The sequence below is a fragment of the Anticarsia gemmatalis genome, chromosome 13 (genome assembly GCF_050436995.1).
Source record: "Anticarsia gemmatalis isolate Benzon Research Colony breed Stoneville strain chromosome 13, ilAntGemm2 primary, whole genome shotgun sequence".
Taxonomy (NCBI): Eukaryota; Metazoa; Arthropoda; class Insecta; order Lepidoptera; family Erebidae; genus Anticarsia; species Anticarsia gemmatalis.
In genome coordinates, this window is record NC_134757.1 from 4,010,642 (window position 1) to 4,027,244 (window position 16,603).

Sequence of the window (16,603 nt, forward strand, 5' to 3'; positions counted from 1 at the left end):
GCGTTAAATAATGGTCCAGACTAGGCGGTATGTTTGTAAGGGACGTTTAATTTAAGTGACACTTTAGTCACTAACACTATTTCTGGACTCAACACACGATTTGCTTCTTGTGGAATCCGAATCGAACCTACGCCTTCATACAACGGATTTAAGTCCAATTGGCCGCATCGGGGGAGTGACAGTGAAATATATATTTGCATAAAGACCTCAGGCTTTTAGTTAAGTGTTTTGGTTATCATTAATTTACTTAAATTGCATGCAACCTGCATAATATGTGGCATTATGTGACCTTTTTTAATGCAAGCGCAGATACAACCTTACAGCATTTCCGCGACATAACGCACCTAGTCTATGTCATAGAAACGTCGCTTCCTATCTTATCGTCCACATAATATTTTAAAATCGTGTTTATTATTACCAAAATGTCGATATTTTCTGTTAAATACAAGGTCAGTACTATGAATAGTAGGTACATACTAATAAATCCCATTAATCACAGTAAAAAAAACGGTGGTCGTTATGTTAACTATGGTATTAATTTTGTATCAAAATGTTACTCGATGTGTAACGTTTGATTTTAACTCGTTTGTGGGTTTGGTCGGCCATATATTGTTTGCCACAGTTATAACGTGTAGTTTTTTGTTTGGGTACAGTAAAAAAGATAATTAAAAATACATATTATATTTGTCATAATGTTTATTGTTTTCCAAGAGTACTGTTGTGAATAAATTATGAAAGATCCCATTGCTCACTAACCATCACTAAGGCATATTACTGTAATTCGCTTCATCAAATTATATAATTATTTATATTAATTATACAATAAGTTGTGTGAGTTACAAAATAATTGGGTTACAAACTATCGGTTTGATCAGACAATGTTTCAAAAGACTGGTAATTCATGTAGAATCTTTGAATATTGTAAATCAAGCTGCTATTTTGTAACATGAATATTATGATTATTTCTTTTTATATAAAATTCGCTCAAACAAGCGTCAATATAATGATTACATGACGAAATGCAAGCCAGTAATGAACGGACTTATTCAATTTGCACCTTGACGACTATATTATGGAAGCAGTCTTAACTGTAAAATTCATTGTCATGCTTCTACCGAATTCCTTGGTAGATTAATTAGCTATACATTCCCGGTATTAATTAGTTAATAAAATCACCATAATTTCAAAATCATAGACATTACGCTTAGGTAATAAAATATTACATTTAAAGTGTTTCTCGAGGCGCGCAGAGCTCGGCGGTACGAGGAGCGGCAATAACAGGAGTACACAGTCAAACTCTCAATATACATTACAAACTGTTCTAGCTAACTACTAACTCTGTCACCGTTACTTTCCTCCCGGCTCCTAACAGAATCCGGGTATCGGCCAATTTAAGCTACTAACTACCTAAACGAGGCCAGTATGGAAATAATATGAGGGTGTTTTATACAGGTGCCAAAATACAGGGGTAAACGATTCTGTATAATATATCCTCAGGCCGAGTCGACCGACCCATGACTACTTTGTCATCGGACGATCGAAGTCCGCCGGTACGGGCGAACTAATAAACTTCACTAACTACGAGGTCATCGAACGATTAATTCTCGTCGTACAACGGAGTGGCATCTCCGAGTGACATGGACCTAGGGGACGTGTTGGTGTGTGGTGTGGATCGGAGAGAATGTGCCCGCGACGAACGTCCAGAAGAATGTCCGTGAGGGGTCGAACGGACGTCTCTGGACTCGCGAGGTGTGCGACCTCCACTCATTCGAGGCGTGCCAGACGAGCGAGGGGTTCCAGAGGGATCGCGAGACGAAGCCACGCGACGCACCCAATCTTCGGCTGCCTTTTGCCAATCCGCAGGCTCCGTGTATCCTGGAGCGGCAGCGTGCGGTCTCGAGCGAGACGGAGGCGGTAAGAACTCCGGTTGTCGAGGAGTGGCTGCAAACGGAGTCATGTAAGGTGTTTGAGCGGATGGAGTGTAGGGCGTGTTGATGTAGGCGGGGCCGGGGGTGTGCGCGGGCGTGTGGAAGGCCGGAGTGTGCGCGGCGGGCGTGTGGTAGGCGGAGGCCTGGTGCGGGGTGCGCGCGGCCGGCGTGCGGGGCGCCGGCGTGCCGCTGGGCGGGGGCTCCCGGAAATGTTCTTTGAACCAGCGCAGTAAACCTGGCAGCGAGTCGAATGTTCTCTGTCTGAACTTGTAGCCGTCGGGCGTTACGGATACGTATTCGTGCGTGCACCTCGCGCGGGGTAGGTAAGATAGCAGGAACCTTCCCGGGTAATTCTTGGCCGCAGATATAACGTAGTGTATTTTATTGGGGTTTCGAGCTTTTTCCTCTTTGAGTATCTCTTCGGCTTTATCCCTCATGCCTCCCAGTGGTTTGTAATACTTGTAAGAAATAAGATCACGAGCGAGTCCCGCCATGGGCGTGACGTGTCGCGCTATGATTTCGTCTAAGTCTTCAAACTCTGAACCCTGAATCCATAAACTGCGACCTGAGGATAAAGTATAAAGTTAATACTTCTGAAGTTAACACACAAAATTGTATATGATTTCCAAATATAAACAAGTACTGACCTAGTGAAAACGCGTTTTCCTTTCCTTCTTCCCGCACGTCAATGTGTTGATAAATACCATCAGCTACTTTCCACGTTACGGTAAGATGGTCTGAACCCTGAACAAAAAAATGCCATCATTAGCAAAATAAACTTCGGTGGCTATCGTCAAAGCTTTTAAATGACCACTATTGATAGTGCACTTACTTTGCTACTAGGTCGTACGATGACCTCGCCCTGCGCCATCTTCTCCATGAGTTTCTCGGCCTCGGCAAACGATATGTTATGGAAAGCAGGGTGCACTATCACTCGCTTCACGTACTGCATCCGTTCTTTCGTTTGTTTCGCCTCTTTCTCTTTGCGCAGGTCCTTGTCTTCTGTTTCTTGGTCGTAATACGGGTCCTTGGGAGGTCTAGTAGAAATAAAAAGTAATTTGAAGTATACATTGATGAAGTCTAGAATTCATGTCGAGTACATCGGTTTCACATGCAAAACAAACATGTGCTTGACTAAAAACAAGTAATCGCTGAAATTGCTGAAATGTCACTAATAATAAAGTACTTAGACAAATTCTTACCTCCACTCATTATTTTTATCCAACAAATCGGAGGATTTTGACGAGCAGTCGACAGAGAACCTTTCTACATCAATCTTGAGTATCCTACAATGTACAGTCTGTCCTATGCGCACTCGTTCCGTGGGGTCGGACACGTGTCTGTCTGATAAGTTCTTTATATGTATGTAGCCAGAGAGACCGTTGTCCAGTCGTATGCGGACTCCTGTGGCCTGACCTGGACATGCGCCTGCGTCGAAGTGATTCCATACCTACAAAGCAAATATAACGGTTACATACAGATACAATTTTTTGTTATTTTAAGCTAATAATATCATAGAAAGATACCGCATCCTCAGAGCGAGAAAGGCGTAAGTAGTCATAAGCCTCTGATATTTTATGCCTTTTATTTCATCATGTGTAAATCGTACTTACCTCAGACAATTCAGGGAAGTCGTTCTTGTGACAGAAAGGACACTCCCACAAGCCAGTCTCGTCGTTTCTCACAGGGTTAGCCTGGTCCAACATTTCTCTCTGCGGCTTCCTATGAGTGATACCAATCACCGACGCCAACACCATCTTCCCTACGTAGAAAGTCTCCGGCGATTCTTTGGTCAGAATATCGAACAACTCCTCAGGAGTAGCCGAGCGATAAGCAACCCTAAGATCCTTATACCTAGAGTTCAATTCTTCTCTAATATCGTATAAAGTTATGCTCTTGTTGCCGAAGCCTTGACGTTCTAATTCTTCCGCGAAAGCATCTAAATCCAAGTCTTTCAGTCTTTCGGGAGCTTCGAGAATTTCTTCAAGAGCTCCAGCAGGATTGGCGTCTTCGTCCTCGTATTCGAGCGCGTCGACCGCCATCTTTCGGGCCCACTCGTACGTTTCCGGATGCACTCGGGAACCGTCGAGCACTTCGATATACGCCTCAGTACTGTCACCAAGACTGCTTGTATCGATTCTTATGAAACCGGAACAATTGATGAAGACTTTAGGACCCATGTGACATACTGTTACGAGTTGAGTACGATTCTCTAACTTTTGATTGGTTTGTTTGAATAGTTTGATCAACGCTTGTGCCTTTCTAGGTCCTAATCCGCAGACGAACTGTAGTAGTTCTGTCCCTCGACCAGTTAGAACTGCTTCATTGACGTCCACGCCTACTTCGTTCACTCGATTGACGAACTCTAGCTCGATACCTTCAAGGAGATCTTCTTTAGCTATTTGGTCTTGTAACGTATGATATCTAAGACATAATATTTCCTCATCGGGGCCGCAAAGTTGCGATATTTCCATTAACGGGTCCTGTAGTAATCGTGCTTGGCAAATAGCTTGGCGGAGAATGTCGGGATATTCTCGGAAATCATTCTGTGAAAGAAGAATAGTCATTGTAATTTGCACAAATGTTTAGTTACATAGGAAAACATTAGTACTGATTGTAAATAATGTATACTTACACGTCCTCTTATACTATTACTGTAAATCTTGCTGATATGATTGTCGGCGATTTCAATAGGTATTCTAGGGAACTGTTCATCTTCTACGAGCTGTTGGACACATTCAGAAATGTCAGCCTTCACGTTGAGCGCCTCGCGGGACTCGCCGCCTATTACTATCACATGCGGCTTCTTACGTAGAATAAACCTGCAAATAAATTAAAATTAAGAATTTATATCATCAAAAAAATATGGTTTACTACATACATTCGTATCAATTGTTAAAATGCAAGATATTGCACGCAACTACGTACACCTTCCGGTAAACATTATAGACCAGATTATGAGTGTTAGCACCGAAAACACGTCGTCAGGCAAGGGCCTCCTACCGAATGAGGGAAAGATCAAGTCCACCACGCTAGTCGAGTGCGGGTAAAGGAATCTACATGCCCCCAAGAAATGAGGTAGACCGCCGTTAAATTCAGCGTTATTCGAACATTTTGATTTGACTGTGACCGTCTGTGACGGTGCTTCACCGTCGTATAATAAAGGCCATAGATAATAAAGAGTGTGTTATGTGGCGTGTACCTGCGCAGCGCGGTCATGTCGGCCTCCTTGTTCTGGCGCTCCAGCGCGTCCCAGGCGTTGCGGCGGTGCAGCAGGTGCGGCAGGCGCAGGTGGTCGGCCAGCTCGCCGCCCGCGCCCACCACGCACGCGAACGCGCTGTGCGCGCGGTCCGGCACGTACGCCACCGACAGCACGCGCAGGCCTGCACGTATTAATATAAATTATAACATAACAATAACCAGCAAATATTATCATTTAGGCCGTAAATTCGGCACAAACATAAGAAAGTAAAGTTTCGTAACCGTTGATTTTTCCATCGCATTAAAACCCGTGTATTTTATAATACTTAACATACGAGCACCCTTTGCAACGACTGAAACGTTCGGTAAAATGATTTTTAAGTATTTAAAACCGAGACTCTCAAGGGAGTGACACACAAATATATTATTTTTATATTTAATTGAATTAAATTTGCTTTACATACTCTAACTACTTACCATTAGAAGTATCCCACTCTTCATCATCATCTTCGGACACTCTGGACTCGTAGGGCGCAACCTTCAACCAATCGTAGAGACGTCTGCGACAACACCTATGACAAGAACAAACAATAAAATAGTAGAATCTACACAATCATACTAAAATTTGTAATGCATTTGGATGCTTGGATAGAAATTTGTTACTCAATAACGCAAAAACTACTTAACAGATTTGGAAGCATTTCGGTAAACAGATAAGTTTACTCACACTGGATTAACACATAAGATATTTTACCCCGGAAAATCTTTTCACACGGACAAAATCGTGGTCAGATCATAGGGAACTTAAATAGACTTGAAAACACCAGATGAAGCGCATACTTACTTGAGCACATATTCTTTAGACTCCTGCAACAACACAGCTTGCAATTCTCTGCGTAGTTCCGGCATCACAATCTTAGTAAGAGCTATAGTGACAGCCTCCGCTCGCAACTCATTCCACGCCTGTACTGTGGCCGCGAACTCGTCCTAAGAAAGGTAATGAGACATTTTATAAACCATTATTTTATTATGTATATTAAATTTAAATAGATAGCTATTATAAACCCAACAATGTTTAGATTGTAAAAAACTTTTATGATTATTATTACTACATACTACTATTACTACTTGTTTGAAATCTAAGTTCCCTGTCGCCCTTCTGTATGTCTGTTCCAGAAAACTCAGAACTGGATGGATTTTGATACTATTTCTATGCAAAATCCGATAGTGACAGCAAGTCTTTAGATTCCCTATATACTAAATGTTGTCTCTTTTAATACTTACTTTCTGATACAATTGTTTAAGTTCTTCGAGATAGCTAGAGGAGGTGTTTCCTTCGATCTGTTCACTTATATTCAGTTCAAGCAGCTTGTCTTCCGAAGCCATCGTCAGTTTGAGGAACTGATCACCCGTGAGGTCACGAACTGGCTTCTTCTTCAGGTATTTTAAACTGTTGGCGTTATTTACTATATTTAGTATTAAGTAAGAAAATGTTTAAACTACACAACAATACTAATGTTCCTATTGTACGGATAGTTTCTTTATACAACATATTTCACATCAAAACGGCTAAATTGATTTTTGGACAAAATTTGGCAGGTTAATGCATTATATCCCGGTACTTAAAAAAAAACATTAATTCCCGGTAAATTTCAATAAAAACGAGACAATAACTAGCTTATTTCTGCGACTAATTTCATAGTATGATATGAAAAAAACAATACTTTTATATTAAGAAACATAAATCACAGTATATCTTTCAAAATAAACGACTTACCCCTGGTTTCTGAGTACATTTAACAGTAGTTTATCTATTCAATAGCGTTACTTTATGTGACTTTAAACGTTATTGCATAGATAAACTACCGCTAAATGTACCTCAGAAACCGGGGGTAAGTCGTTTATTTTGAAAGATAGACTGTGATTTATGTGTTTCTTACATAACACTAACTTTTCCACAACAAGGACATTTTCAAACCACTTCAATTAGTCGGACAAACTCACCTAAAGCAGGCATGATTCTCGTCGATCTCTTTAAGCCCGCGCTGCGTGGGCTTGACGGTGATGGTGGCGCGGTCCCTCAGCGCGTCCCGCAGCGTGGCTCTGAGCAGTGGCTCGCGGGCCAGCTGCACGCCGCACATGTACACCGCGCGCCGAACCACCTCCGTCGCTGAACCTATCGACCCCACCTAACACATACCCACCAATTAGTACTGACTTTACATAAACTATTTATAATGTCATGACCAGTTTTTGGATCAAATTTGCAAAATAAATCGTTATTATAGTCGAAAGACTTAGTAGAGAGCCTTGTTCAATAGTCATGGCAGTCAGAGGTATACGAAATCCCTAATTTAGAGCAATAAGTAACCGGCAGGCTTCTGCAGCTAACGGTAGCCTGTTTGGTACAGCTACTTTATTTAAGAATTACATAGAATTATTCATTAGAATTTAGATATACAACATGATGCATTTGAGTGGGTAAAACCTCTTTATACTTTAGGAAGTAATTAAACATATACTTACATACTCAGCGGCGGCCTCAAGCGGCGCAATAGGCTGCTGTTCAACCTCGTGTCGCTGGTAGTTGTCACGCACGTTCTCCGCGAACTGCTCCGGCGTCAAACCGAACTTCTTCACAAGTGGTTCTGTACACAACAATTCTCACTTGTAGCATTACAGAAGTACTATTTCAAAGACAAGAATACTTTTCAAAACCTTGCCCCAGTAACCCCGACAAAATTTCGAAATATTAATCCAAACAAATTATAATACTTTACCACTAAGAGGCATATATGCTATATGCGAAGTGGGTAACTGACCAAATCGATCGCAAAAAAATTTAATATAGAAATGTAAAATAATGTGAAATTAAGAAGTGTCTAATTTCCATACTTTATCATATAAGTTACTTAAGGCATAGTAAAACATTTCAAACAGCACTTACCAATACCCGCCTTCCTGCACAGCTCGTAAGGTCCGGAGCGCACGGCGTACTTGACCTCGGTAGGCTCCTCATCTTCAGGCTCGGCGGCCTCCACTGCGGCTGCAGCTTCGTCCGGGTCCTCGCCGTTCTTGTCCGCTTCCTCACGAGCTTGACGCCTGAGAAAAATATGTTACTCAGCATTTCAGCAACTACGATCATTGTCACCTGCCCTAAAAAATCAAGCGATCCAAGTAAAATGCATGTTCGCGTTAATTCCTGTAAAATATTAGATAGCACTGGAATCGAATACGCTACCTAATTTTCGAGAAGAGACAGATAACAAACATGCAACACGAAAGTTAAAAAATATCAAATTAAAATAACCCTATGCAAATATGGAATCTAGTCAATCTTAACTATGATTAAAACTGTGCACGTATTATTTAATTTATATTATTGCAATATAAGTCGAAAGTAACGACAAAATGTTGGTCCAAAATCACATAGGTTCTTCGACTACAAATATATATTACAATTTATTGTATTAAACTATATCGCTTACTTTCTCTCCTCGAGTTCTCTCTTCTTCTCTTTGGTGCGCTGTACTCTCTGCATCTCAGGCAGATCGTTAGAATAGTACAGTAGGAAGTGTGTGTGCACGTCACGAAGTTCTTCTGGAGTCTGAACGCTTTTCAACCTAGAATAATAGCTTAAATTAGCACAACATTTTGAAAAATAGTAGCGTTTACGAAATTCAAAAGCTACTGAATGGAATTACATACAGTTTTCAACAATATACAGTAATTAAGTCCTTAACCATTGCGGAAGTATGTAAATAGTCGGAAAAATTAGGGGACATAATTTAAGCAAAACAAACTTTACTGGTTACTCTAGCTAGCTGGACTTTAAAAGTATTTTACTTGTCAATGTCCTCATCGCGGATGATCCTCATGTTCTCAGGTATCGGCGCGTCGGGGTTCTGCATCACCTTGTCTAACTGGAAGTCGCGCATGTTCTCCAATAACTTGAGCAGGTTCTCTTTACGCTGCTTCAGTTGACACCACTGCACAGGACATCAAATAATTAAGTACGATACAAAAAAATGGAATGTTGACAAAAGTATTTTTGAACTCATAGTTGGTTACTGACTACTAACTGAATTTCGACTTCGATTTAATTTGATTTACAGCTGATAAAACCGCTTTGACAAGAGAAATAAGAGAAGAATTACATAAACTTAAGAGAATAATTAACAAAAGGCTTTAAACGTAACAATTAGCGTACCTTAGCATCATATTTGTAGACCTTCCACAGATCATTGATGCTCAGCTCCGGCTGTACATACTCCTTACGATAGAACGCGATGAACGGCACTTCAAGCGTCTGGTTACGCATAAAGTCTAATGCTTGACGGATCTTCGTGATTGTGCTATTACCCCTGTGAAATACGCATATTTATAAAAACTTGCTTAAGTTCTGAATTGAATTCAATCATTTTGAGATCAAACAAATGTTTTACAAAAAGAGTTAAAGCAATAGACAAAGCAACAAACTCAAAGATATGTATATTTTTTAAACCCGTTACTGTCCCATTGCAGGGCAAGGTTGTCCTCCCAAACGAGGGGGAGGGGTTAGGCCTTGAGTCCACCACGCCGGCCAAGTGCGGGTTGGGGTCTTAATATTTTTAACAACAATATTTTTTTAATATAGTGTACTTTGTATAGCGAATAATGTTATAAAAAGTATAATAGAAAACAGGAAACAAGCCCTGGGGTGGTTATATTTTTGTTGTTACAAACCTGCGCGATCGTTCCCTAGCCTCTTGCGCGTCAGGTTTGGACACGGGTGGCTTGAGGAAGGCCTGCTTGTAGATCCACTCGGCCTCGTCCTCCAGCTCAGTGCTGCCCTCCTCCACGGGGGTGATCGGCACTTCGCGGGTCTGCATGCGCTCGGGCACGTCCGTTTTACGTATCTGTTAGGACGAAGCAGGAAGAAACATTATTAAAAATGTATGTATATAACTGGCAATGAATGATAAATGGTAAAGTTAGGTATATAATGTAAGGTGTTATATTATAGTAAATAATGAAAAACAATGTTGTATAAAAGTATAAACAACACTTGAACATTGAATAGGACTGAAAATTGGATGGATTTTGAGTTAAAAATGTGTGAAATATCACGTTGATATAGTAAAAACACAAACCTCATTGTCCAAATCAGTAAAGTGACTCCTCTTCAACTCACTAGGCTCGTAAATCTCAAATATAGACTTTTTGCTTGGACGTTTTGCTTTACCCTTTTTCGTTCTGCGCTTCTCACCTAAATACAGAAATCACAAAATGTGTAAGTGGAATAAAAACAGTAATTTTTTTATTTTATTTCAATTGGTATTTTACAATACAGGTATATGGGTATTTTAACATTATCCACACAAATATGAAGACAATGAAATTTATTTACATGTCCAAAAAATTATACTTAACTATAACTTATGATAGAGAAACAAAATATCGCGTTTTCTATTTGTTCCCGGTAAGGCAATCAAACACATTAATTTAATAAAATATAACATACCTTCTTCTTCCTCATCCTCCAAGTATTCATCCAGGTCCTCGTCCTCCTCGTCTTCGTAATCCTCTTCACCATATTTCTCAAACTCATCATAGTCAAAGTCCACACCGAATATGTCTTGACCCTCTTGAAGGGACCTGTAGATTTACATTTGAATGAAACAATTTTATTGTCACTGAGAATTTAATACTATTTTTTCAAAAATAATACTAAACTCTCTACTACTGGTAATAACGTAATAGCTTTGGTAATAACAAAATATTACATAGACTATACCCATGTAGAAAATAAATGTGATCTTTAGTAAAACAATACAGAATATGTTACCTATAACATAATTAATTAATACCTATAGGTTGATTTTAAATGTTACACATTATTTGTGTATTTATCTCATATTCCTGTTGTTTTGTTTACATTATTTTACATAACAAATTAATGAGTCACTTGTTATTCAACTGATAATAAAACAAATACAGTATTTATTTACAATTATAGTCTATCTACATTATAGTTAGAAATTCTAGTATTTCTGGAAAAAGTAGTTGAATCATCATGACATTTGCTGTCACTTTAACTATCTAGTCGGTTATCAAACACTTATTTATAAGCTGTGGATGTCGCCTTTATCTTCAATAATTACTTAAAAATAAACCAAAACTTACGCATCAGTAAATATAGGCTTCCTTTTCTTCTTGCGTTCAGCTATAGGTCTGCCATCATCGTCTACAATAAAGTCATCTGCATCAGATTCTAGATCCTCTCCCTCCTCATCATATTCCACTTCTCCTCTTGGAGCAGCTGATTCTGAACGATTTTCATCCTCCTAGAGTGAAAAACATTAATTTATAGATAAATAACTCAAACAAGTTTCAATAATAAAAAAACATCATCCAGAGACTTTGTTCATCACTCTTTAAATCAGTGTCAATAACATGGTTTGTGCTGTCACCCAGTGGATAAAAGATCTTGGTCTTCAAAGGAACCTAGACAGGCTTAAATTGACTTAAGGACACTTTTTTAATTGAACTGCTCTTCAAAGGGACACTAACAAAAAAATCTATAACCAGACTTACATCATCTGAACCTCCAACAAATAGTTTCTCAGCAATGACCTCTCTCTCAAGTTCAGGGTCATCATTCCCTTCATTATCACTGTCATCATCTTCCAAGCGACGCAAACGCTTGAATTTGTTCTGGAAAAGAAATACCACATTTTAGAAAACCTATTAAATGTGAAGAATCTTTTAACATATTCAAATTATATGCTAACTAAAGGGTAGTTAATGCAGATATGTAAAGTTAAATAGTTGCTAAAGCAATATTAACAAAATATGCTCAAATATAATGACTGAATTCTTAAAACCACCTGTTTTTGAACAATATTAAATGACAAGAAGGGTCCTCTTACTATTTTTGTAAACATTTAGACTGTTTAATAAATTACAGAAGAAAACAGAGAGACATATCATACAGTTAAATAAAGAACAAACTAAGAAATGTTCATAGATTTGTTTTGCATTTGAATAAGTCATGACCTTTTACTTAAAAATCAACTAGATATACCTTAGTGTTGTATAGAGATATCATATAGATATAGAGAGAAATATCATACAGTTAACTATAGAACAATATAAAACAATTTTAACACTAACTCTGGCAACTTTGACACCAAGATTCTCCTCAATCAGGTCATAATCTTCGTCCTCAAGCCTGTCATCCAGTTCATCATCACTTTTTTTCCGTTTCTTTGGTCCTGCACTAGCGTCTGAATCTTCTCCATCACTCCCTGACTCCTCTATAGGAGCATCGTCTATCAAATCCTTTAACTCTTCACGAAGACGCTCCTCATCATCTGAAAACATTCAAGAATGTTATATATAGGTACTACTAGTTTGAGAAAAAATTGCTATGATGATGATCTGTAGTCTTTAAAGGGTTCTTAGGTAAATAAATGTTCAAATATTTATTTTCATATTCATATTGTTAATGTATGTATTTTTTATTAATGCTGTATAGTTTATAACCTAATACCTGGTGATTGAGTAGTTTAGCATGATATCTATATGAGGCACTCATGTTATAACAATACCATGATTATAGATATGTACTGCTTCATCTCAGTTGTTTTATAAATCTATAATGACCGTCCATAACCAAGAAATTATAGAAAAAACGAAGATAACTGTACAGAAACTGAAAAGTGTGTCAGCAGCCTAACATATAACATTTTAGAACTATTTCCAACAATGCAACATTGCAATCTACTATTTTACTGTCCCCGTCACTGCAATATCGCACAAACATGCAATATTGTTTATAAAAAGATAAAATTGTAGCAAAAACGCAAGAGAAAGTGCACGATGTCAACATTACCTTCCTCGTCTTCGTCTTCATCGTCACTTTGCACGGCAGCCTTGCGTTTCACTTTCTTGCGCTCTGCTGGCTGCTCGTCATCTTCAGACTCAACCTAAGACCAAATTACACCCATCATCAAGCATACTACGCAATCGTAATCTTATTGAACACAAGCTTGGCACAATTTTTTCACTAACCTCGCTTTCCTCAGCTTCGGATTCCAGAAAATCAGCCATTGTTACTTATAATTACCTAAAAGTAGTAATACTTTAAACTTAATTACGTGATTAACTAATTAAATACCCTAAATAATTGTAATTTCTACAATTCTAAAACTAATAATTTTCGCTTGAAAATATGACACGAATGAAAAGAGAGCGAGAACGAACTACTATCTAGAAAGAAACAAAGGGATAGGCTACACTATGTAGCATTCATTCAATATGTATGAACATGCGTCTTTTCAGTTTTAGCTTATGATGAATCAATGCATTATTTTTCTTGCCTACCTACATAAATAATAGCATTTCGGAACATATAAATATTTCTGAATATTGCGCGTAACCATACTTGTACATAACATTATTTATTACGCTATGTTGTAATGTAAGTCGTTTCTTTAAGGGACTTACATAATACAACTTGAAATTACTTTCCACTTTACGAGCATTTTAAACATTGATTTCATTATTTAAGTCAGAAATGCTCGTTACATGTTTTGGTAAAAATTCATCTAATAAAGGTTTTATTTAGAGTACATTCACACATTCAATTATTTGTCATGTTTCGATCATGTCAAAAATGACAATTTGTCATTCAAAAGTCATTCATCATTTCAAGTTGAATTCAAGAATCAAGTAACAATCGTCGTGGTTGTGAACAAACAAATAAATATTACATTATTTTTTACTTGATTGTGCCATATCAAATCTGTTCAAATGACTCAACCCGCTCCAATCGTTAAAAAACTTATTCATGCTGGGCAGAAGTACATACCAATAGCAAATGGCAGTAAGGTGAGGGTTTTATTTACATTTATATTTTTTAAATAAAATTATGGCCTTTTTATTTAAACTGATTGTTTCAGGTGCACTTCCACTTCCAAACATGGCTACTAGGTAAGGAGCGAGTCCTTTTGGACGACAGTCGACACATAGGGAAGAAAGAACCTATGGTATTAGTGATAGGACATAAGTTCAAATTAGAAGTATGGGAAACTATAGTCAAGATGATGTCAGTTGGAGAGGTGTCTAGTTTTCAAGTTAAAAAAGAGGTAAATTATTTCTATACCTACCCTTTTTCATTTGTACCTAAAGCATAACTTTTTGAGATTTATTTATTTTTTGCTATGTAATATCAATGTTTTTGAAACATTTTTAGCTAGTGTTCAGTTACCCGTTCATATCAAAGACATTGCGAGAGCTTGGCCAAGACCCGCACAAGGTCAAACACTCATGCACAATGACCCTGCAGACTGAGGGGCTTGGCCACACTGACTTGGACCACTTGATGAAAAACCCCTGTGATCTGGAATTTATCATAGGTATGCTTACTTTAGTGCCTTCATTGCAATTCATAGATTGTTGCTTTGCCATACTTTAACTTAATATTCTAAACTGTAATATCATTCAGTTTTATTACATACATACTATTGTGCATGCATAATAATATTATAGAAATATAAGATATTTAGAAAAATCTTTAAATAACTTAAAGGATCAACTTGAATACATTTTTTATACTTCTATGCCATTTTCAGAGGTTCTCAAAGTAGAGAGATCAGATGAGTATGAGAAGGAACTATGGCAGTTGAATGCTCAGGAACGAACAGACCTGATTCCTTCTCTAAGAGAGAAAGGTAATAAGCTGTATGCACAAAAGAAATACTCGGAAGCTGAGGATGCTTATGGACAAGCTTTAGGCATCTGTGAACAGCTTATGATTAGGTAAATACAATTTTAAATCCTAATAATAATAGATATCAAGTTTGTGAGTATAGATGGATGTATGTTTGTTACTATTTTGCTGAATGGATTCCAATGAAATTTGATACTGATAGGTAATAACCTGAAATCTTTCCATGTGGACAAAGTTGCTTAGGCTAGTTATTATAAAACAATGGCTTACTGTTGCATTATAGTAACTTATTGTTTTATATTGAAACTTGTGTTTAAGATAGATAAGTTTTATTAAGGTGCAGATAATGCCAGGTAATGTTTCATTTAACACCAATTAATACATTTACCCATTTTTTTTGTGAATCTATGAAATTTATTTTTCAGGGAAAGAAAAGGTGATGAGGAGTGGGATGTATTGAACAAAATAAAGTTACCAATATTACTTAACTATGCACAATGTAAACTTATTAAAGGGGAATATTATGTTGTTATTGAACATTGCAACACTGTACTAGAGTATGATCAAGGTATGCAGCAATACATAGTTTTTGTGGACTTATTATAACACTTATGCCTTTATTTACCATAGAATTCAGAAATATTTCTTAGAGTAAGTTTGTAAGGATTGTACCAAGTAACTTTCTTTGGTCTCTGTCTAGCCCTGTGGGAAAAAGACATGATTGTATGTACCTATGCATACTTGTAATAAACATATTTGTGTTGTTTTTGTTTTAGATAATGAAAAAGCTTTATACAGAAGAGCAAAAGCACACATAGGTGCATGGAATCCAGGTCTAGCAGAAGAAGACTTCAAGAAATTGAAGTCACTCAATCCGTCCATGAGCACAACCATAGATAAGGAACTAGAAAATATCAAGAAATTATTAAAAGATAAAGAGGATAAGGATAAAAATGCTTTAAAGAATATGTTTGGTAATAGTAATGGGGCCACATAGCAGTTACTCATATACTAGTATGTACTGACTATACCTTGTGTCTTGGTCTGTCTGTGTATTGTGATAAATGTGGGTAATATGAAATTATTGAACTGTGTCTGTGTATTGATGTGACGTGTTATGTTGTAGATGCTAATAAATTATATTATTTGTTATATGCTTAGATTAAATTCTTTATTATGTACTTACTAACTGAAAACTTATTAGAAAAAGAATATTATTTGTTAAAAATAGATTACTATAGGTTTTTAATTGATATTTGCAACAGAATTGAGGGGCCAATACCCTTTTTTATCCCTACAATATTATTTACTAGTTCACAAATTGTTTTAATATTGTTAATGACGTACCAACTTCCTTATATAGATATATAATTTAGTGAAGTATATTTTGTATTTAGGTGCATGCCTATCGCACAGACTTCGTGATTTTTTACCTCATCGATGTGCTATAGTAAATAATAAAATTGTGCTAAGATAATACTATCTTCCATGTTACTATAACGTAACAACTTTTGTACTAAACATTTCAAAATCTATTGTAATCTTATTTATATGTCTGGAGAAAATTATACGACATGTTTCATAAAATGTGTGTGTGTTATTATTTAAACTAAGAATTTTAAGAGTGGACCTGGATAGAGTAACCTGCTGGATTATCTCTTCGTACTTATATCTCATTCTAGGTTTTTACCGACACAATGTGTCGGTAAAAATATGTCATATTCAGTCTCATAATGTAAACCATACATAGGCTTAATAA

At 37.3% G+C, this 16,603-nt stretch overlaps 2 protein-coding genes across 2 annotated transcripts; one reads left to right on the top strand and one right to left on the bottom strand.

The window, feature by feature from the left end:
* Nucleotides 1-678: 678 nt before the first annotated feature.
* On the bottom strand, nucleotides 679-13,370 carry Spt6 (transcription elongation factor Spt6). Its single transcript, XM_076122281.1, has 24 exons — nucleotides 13,185-13,370; nucleotides 13,006-13,099; nucleotides 12,285-12,484; nucleotides 11,706-11,825; nucleotides 11,295-11,455; nucleotides 10,633-10,766; nucleotides 10,262-10,377; nucleotides 9,855-10,027; nucleotides 9,340-9,493; nucleotides 8,976-9,118; nucleotides 8,618-8,752; nucleotides 8,077-8,231; nucleotides 7,656-7,777; nucleotides 7,134-7,318; nucleotides 6,414-6,579; nucleotides 5,974-6,116; nucleotides 5,607-5,701; nucleotides 5,131-5,311; nucleotides 4,564-4,750; nucleotides 3,542-4,474; nucleotides 3,131-3,378; nucleotides 2,761-2,965; nucleotides 2,576-2,672; nucleotides 679-2,493 (listed from the first exon to the last, which is right to left on the bottom strand). The coding sequence occupies exons 1-24, from the start codon at nucleotides 13,221-13,223 to the stop codon at nucleotides 1,598-1,600; spliced, it is 5,082 nt and encodes a 1,693-aa protein (XP_075978396.1). The 5' UTR covers nucleotides 13,224-13,370; the 3' UTR covers nucleotides 679-1,597.
* A 419-nt stretch (nucleotides 13,371-13,789) lies between these two features.
* On the top strand, nucleotides 13,790-16,425 carry LOC142977956 (AH receptor-interacting protein-like). The gene is made up of 6 exons (XM_076122107.1): nucleotides 13,790-14,003; nucleotides 14,075-14,260; nucleotides 14,368-14,530; nucleotides 14,747-14,933; nucleotides 15,270-15,412; nucleotides 15,621-16,425. The coding sequence occupies exons 1-6, from the start codon at nucleotides 13,926-13,928 to the stop codon at nucleotides 15,839-15,841; spliced, it is 978 nt and encodes a 325-aa protein (XP_075978222.1). The 5' UTR covers nucleotides 13,790-13,925; the 3' UTR covers nucleotides 15,842-16,425.
* Nucleotides 16,426-16,603: the final 178 nt, after the last annotated feature.

Coding starts and splice junctions, on each gene's coding strand:
- Spt6 (XM_076122281.1), bottom strand. CDS start 13,223: ATGGCTGATTTTCTGGAATCCGAAGCTGAGGAAAGCGAG. Junction 10,028..10,261: donor TTACTGATTTGGACAATGAG/GTTTGTGTTTTT, acceptor TCGTCCTAACAG/ATACGTAAAACGGACGTGCC. Junction 9,119..9,339: donor TCTACAAATATGATGCTAAG/GTACGCTAATTG, acceptor TGTCCTGTGCAG/TGGTGTCAACTGAAGCAGCG.
- LOC142977956 (XM_076122107.1), top strand. CDS start 13,926: ATGACTCAACCCGCTCCAATCGTTAAAAAACTTATTCATGCTGGGCAG. Junction 14,934..15,269: donor TGTGAACAGCTTATGATTAG/GTAAATACAATT, acceptor TTTATTTTTCAG/GGAAAGAAAAGGTGATGAGG. Junction 15,413..15,620: donor TGTACTAGAGTATGATCAAG/GTATGCAGCAAT, acceptor TTTTTGTTTTAG/ATAATGAAAAAGCTTTATAC.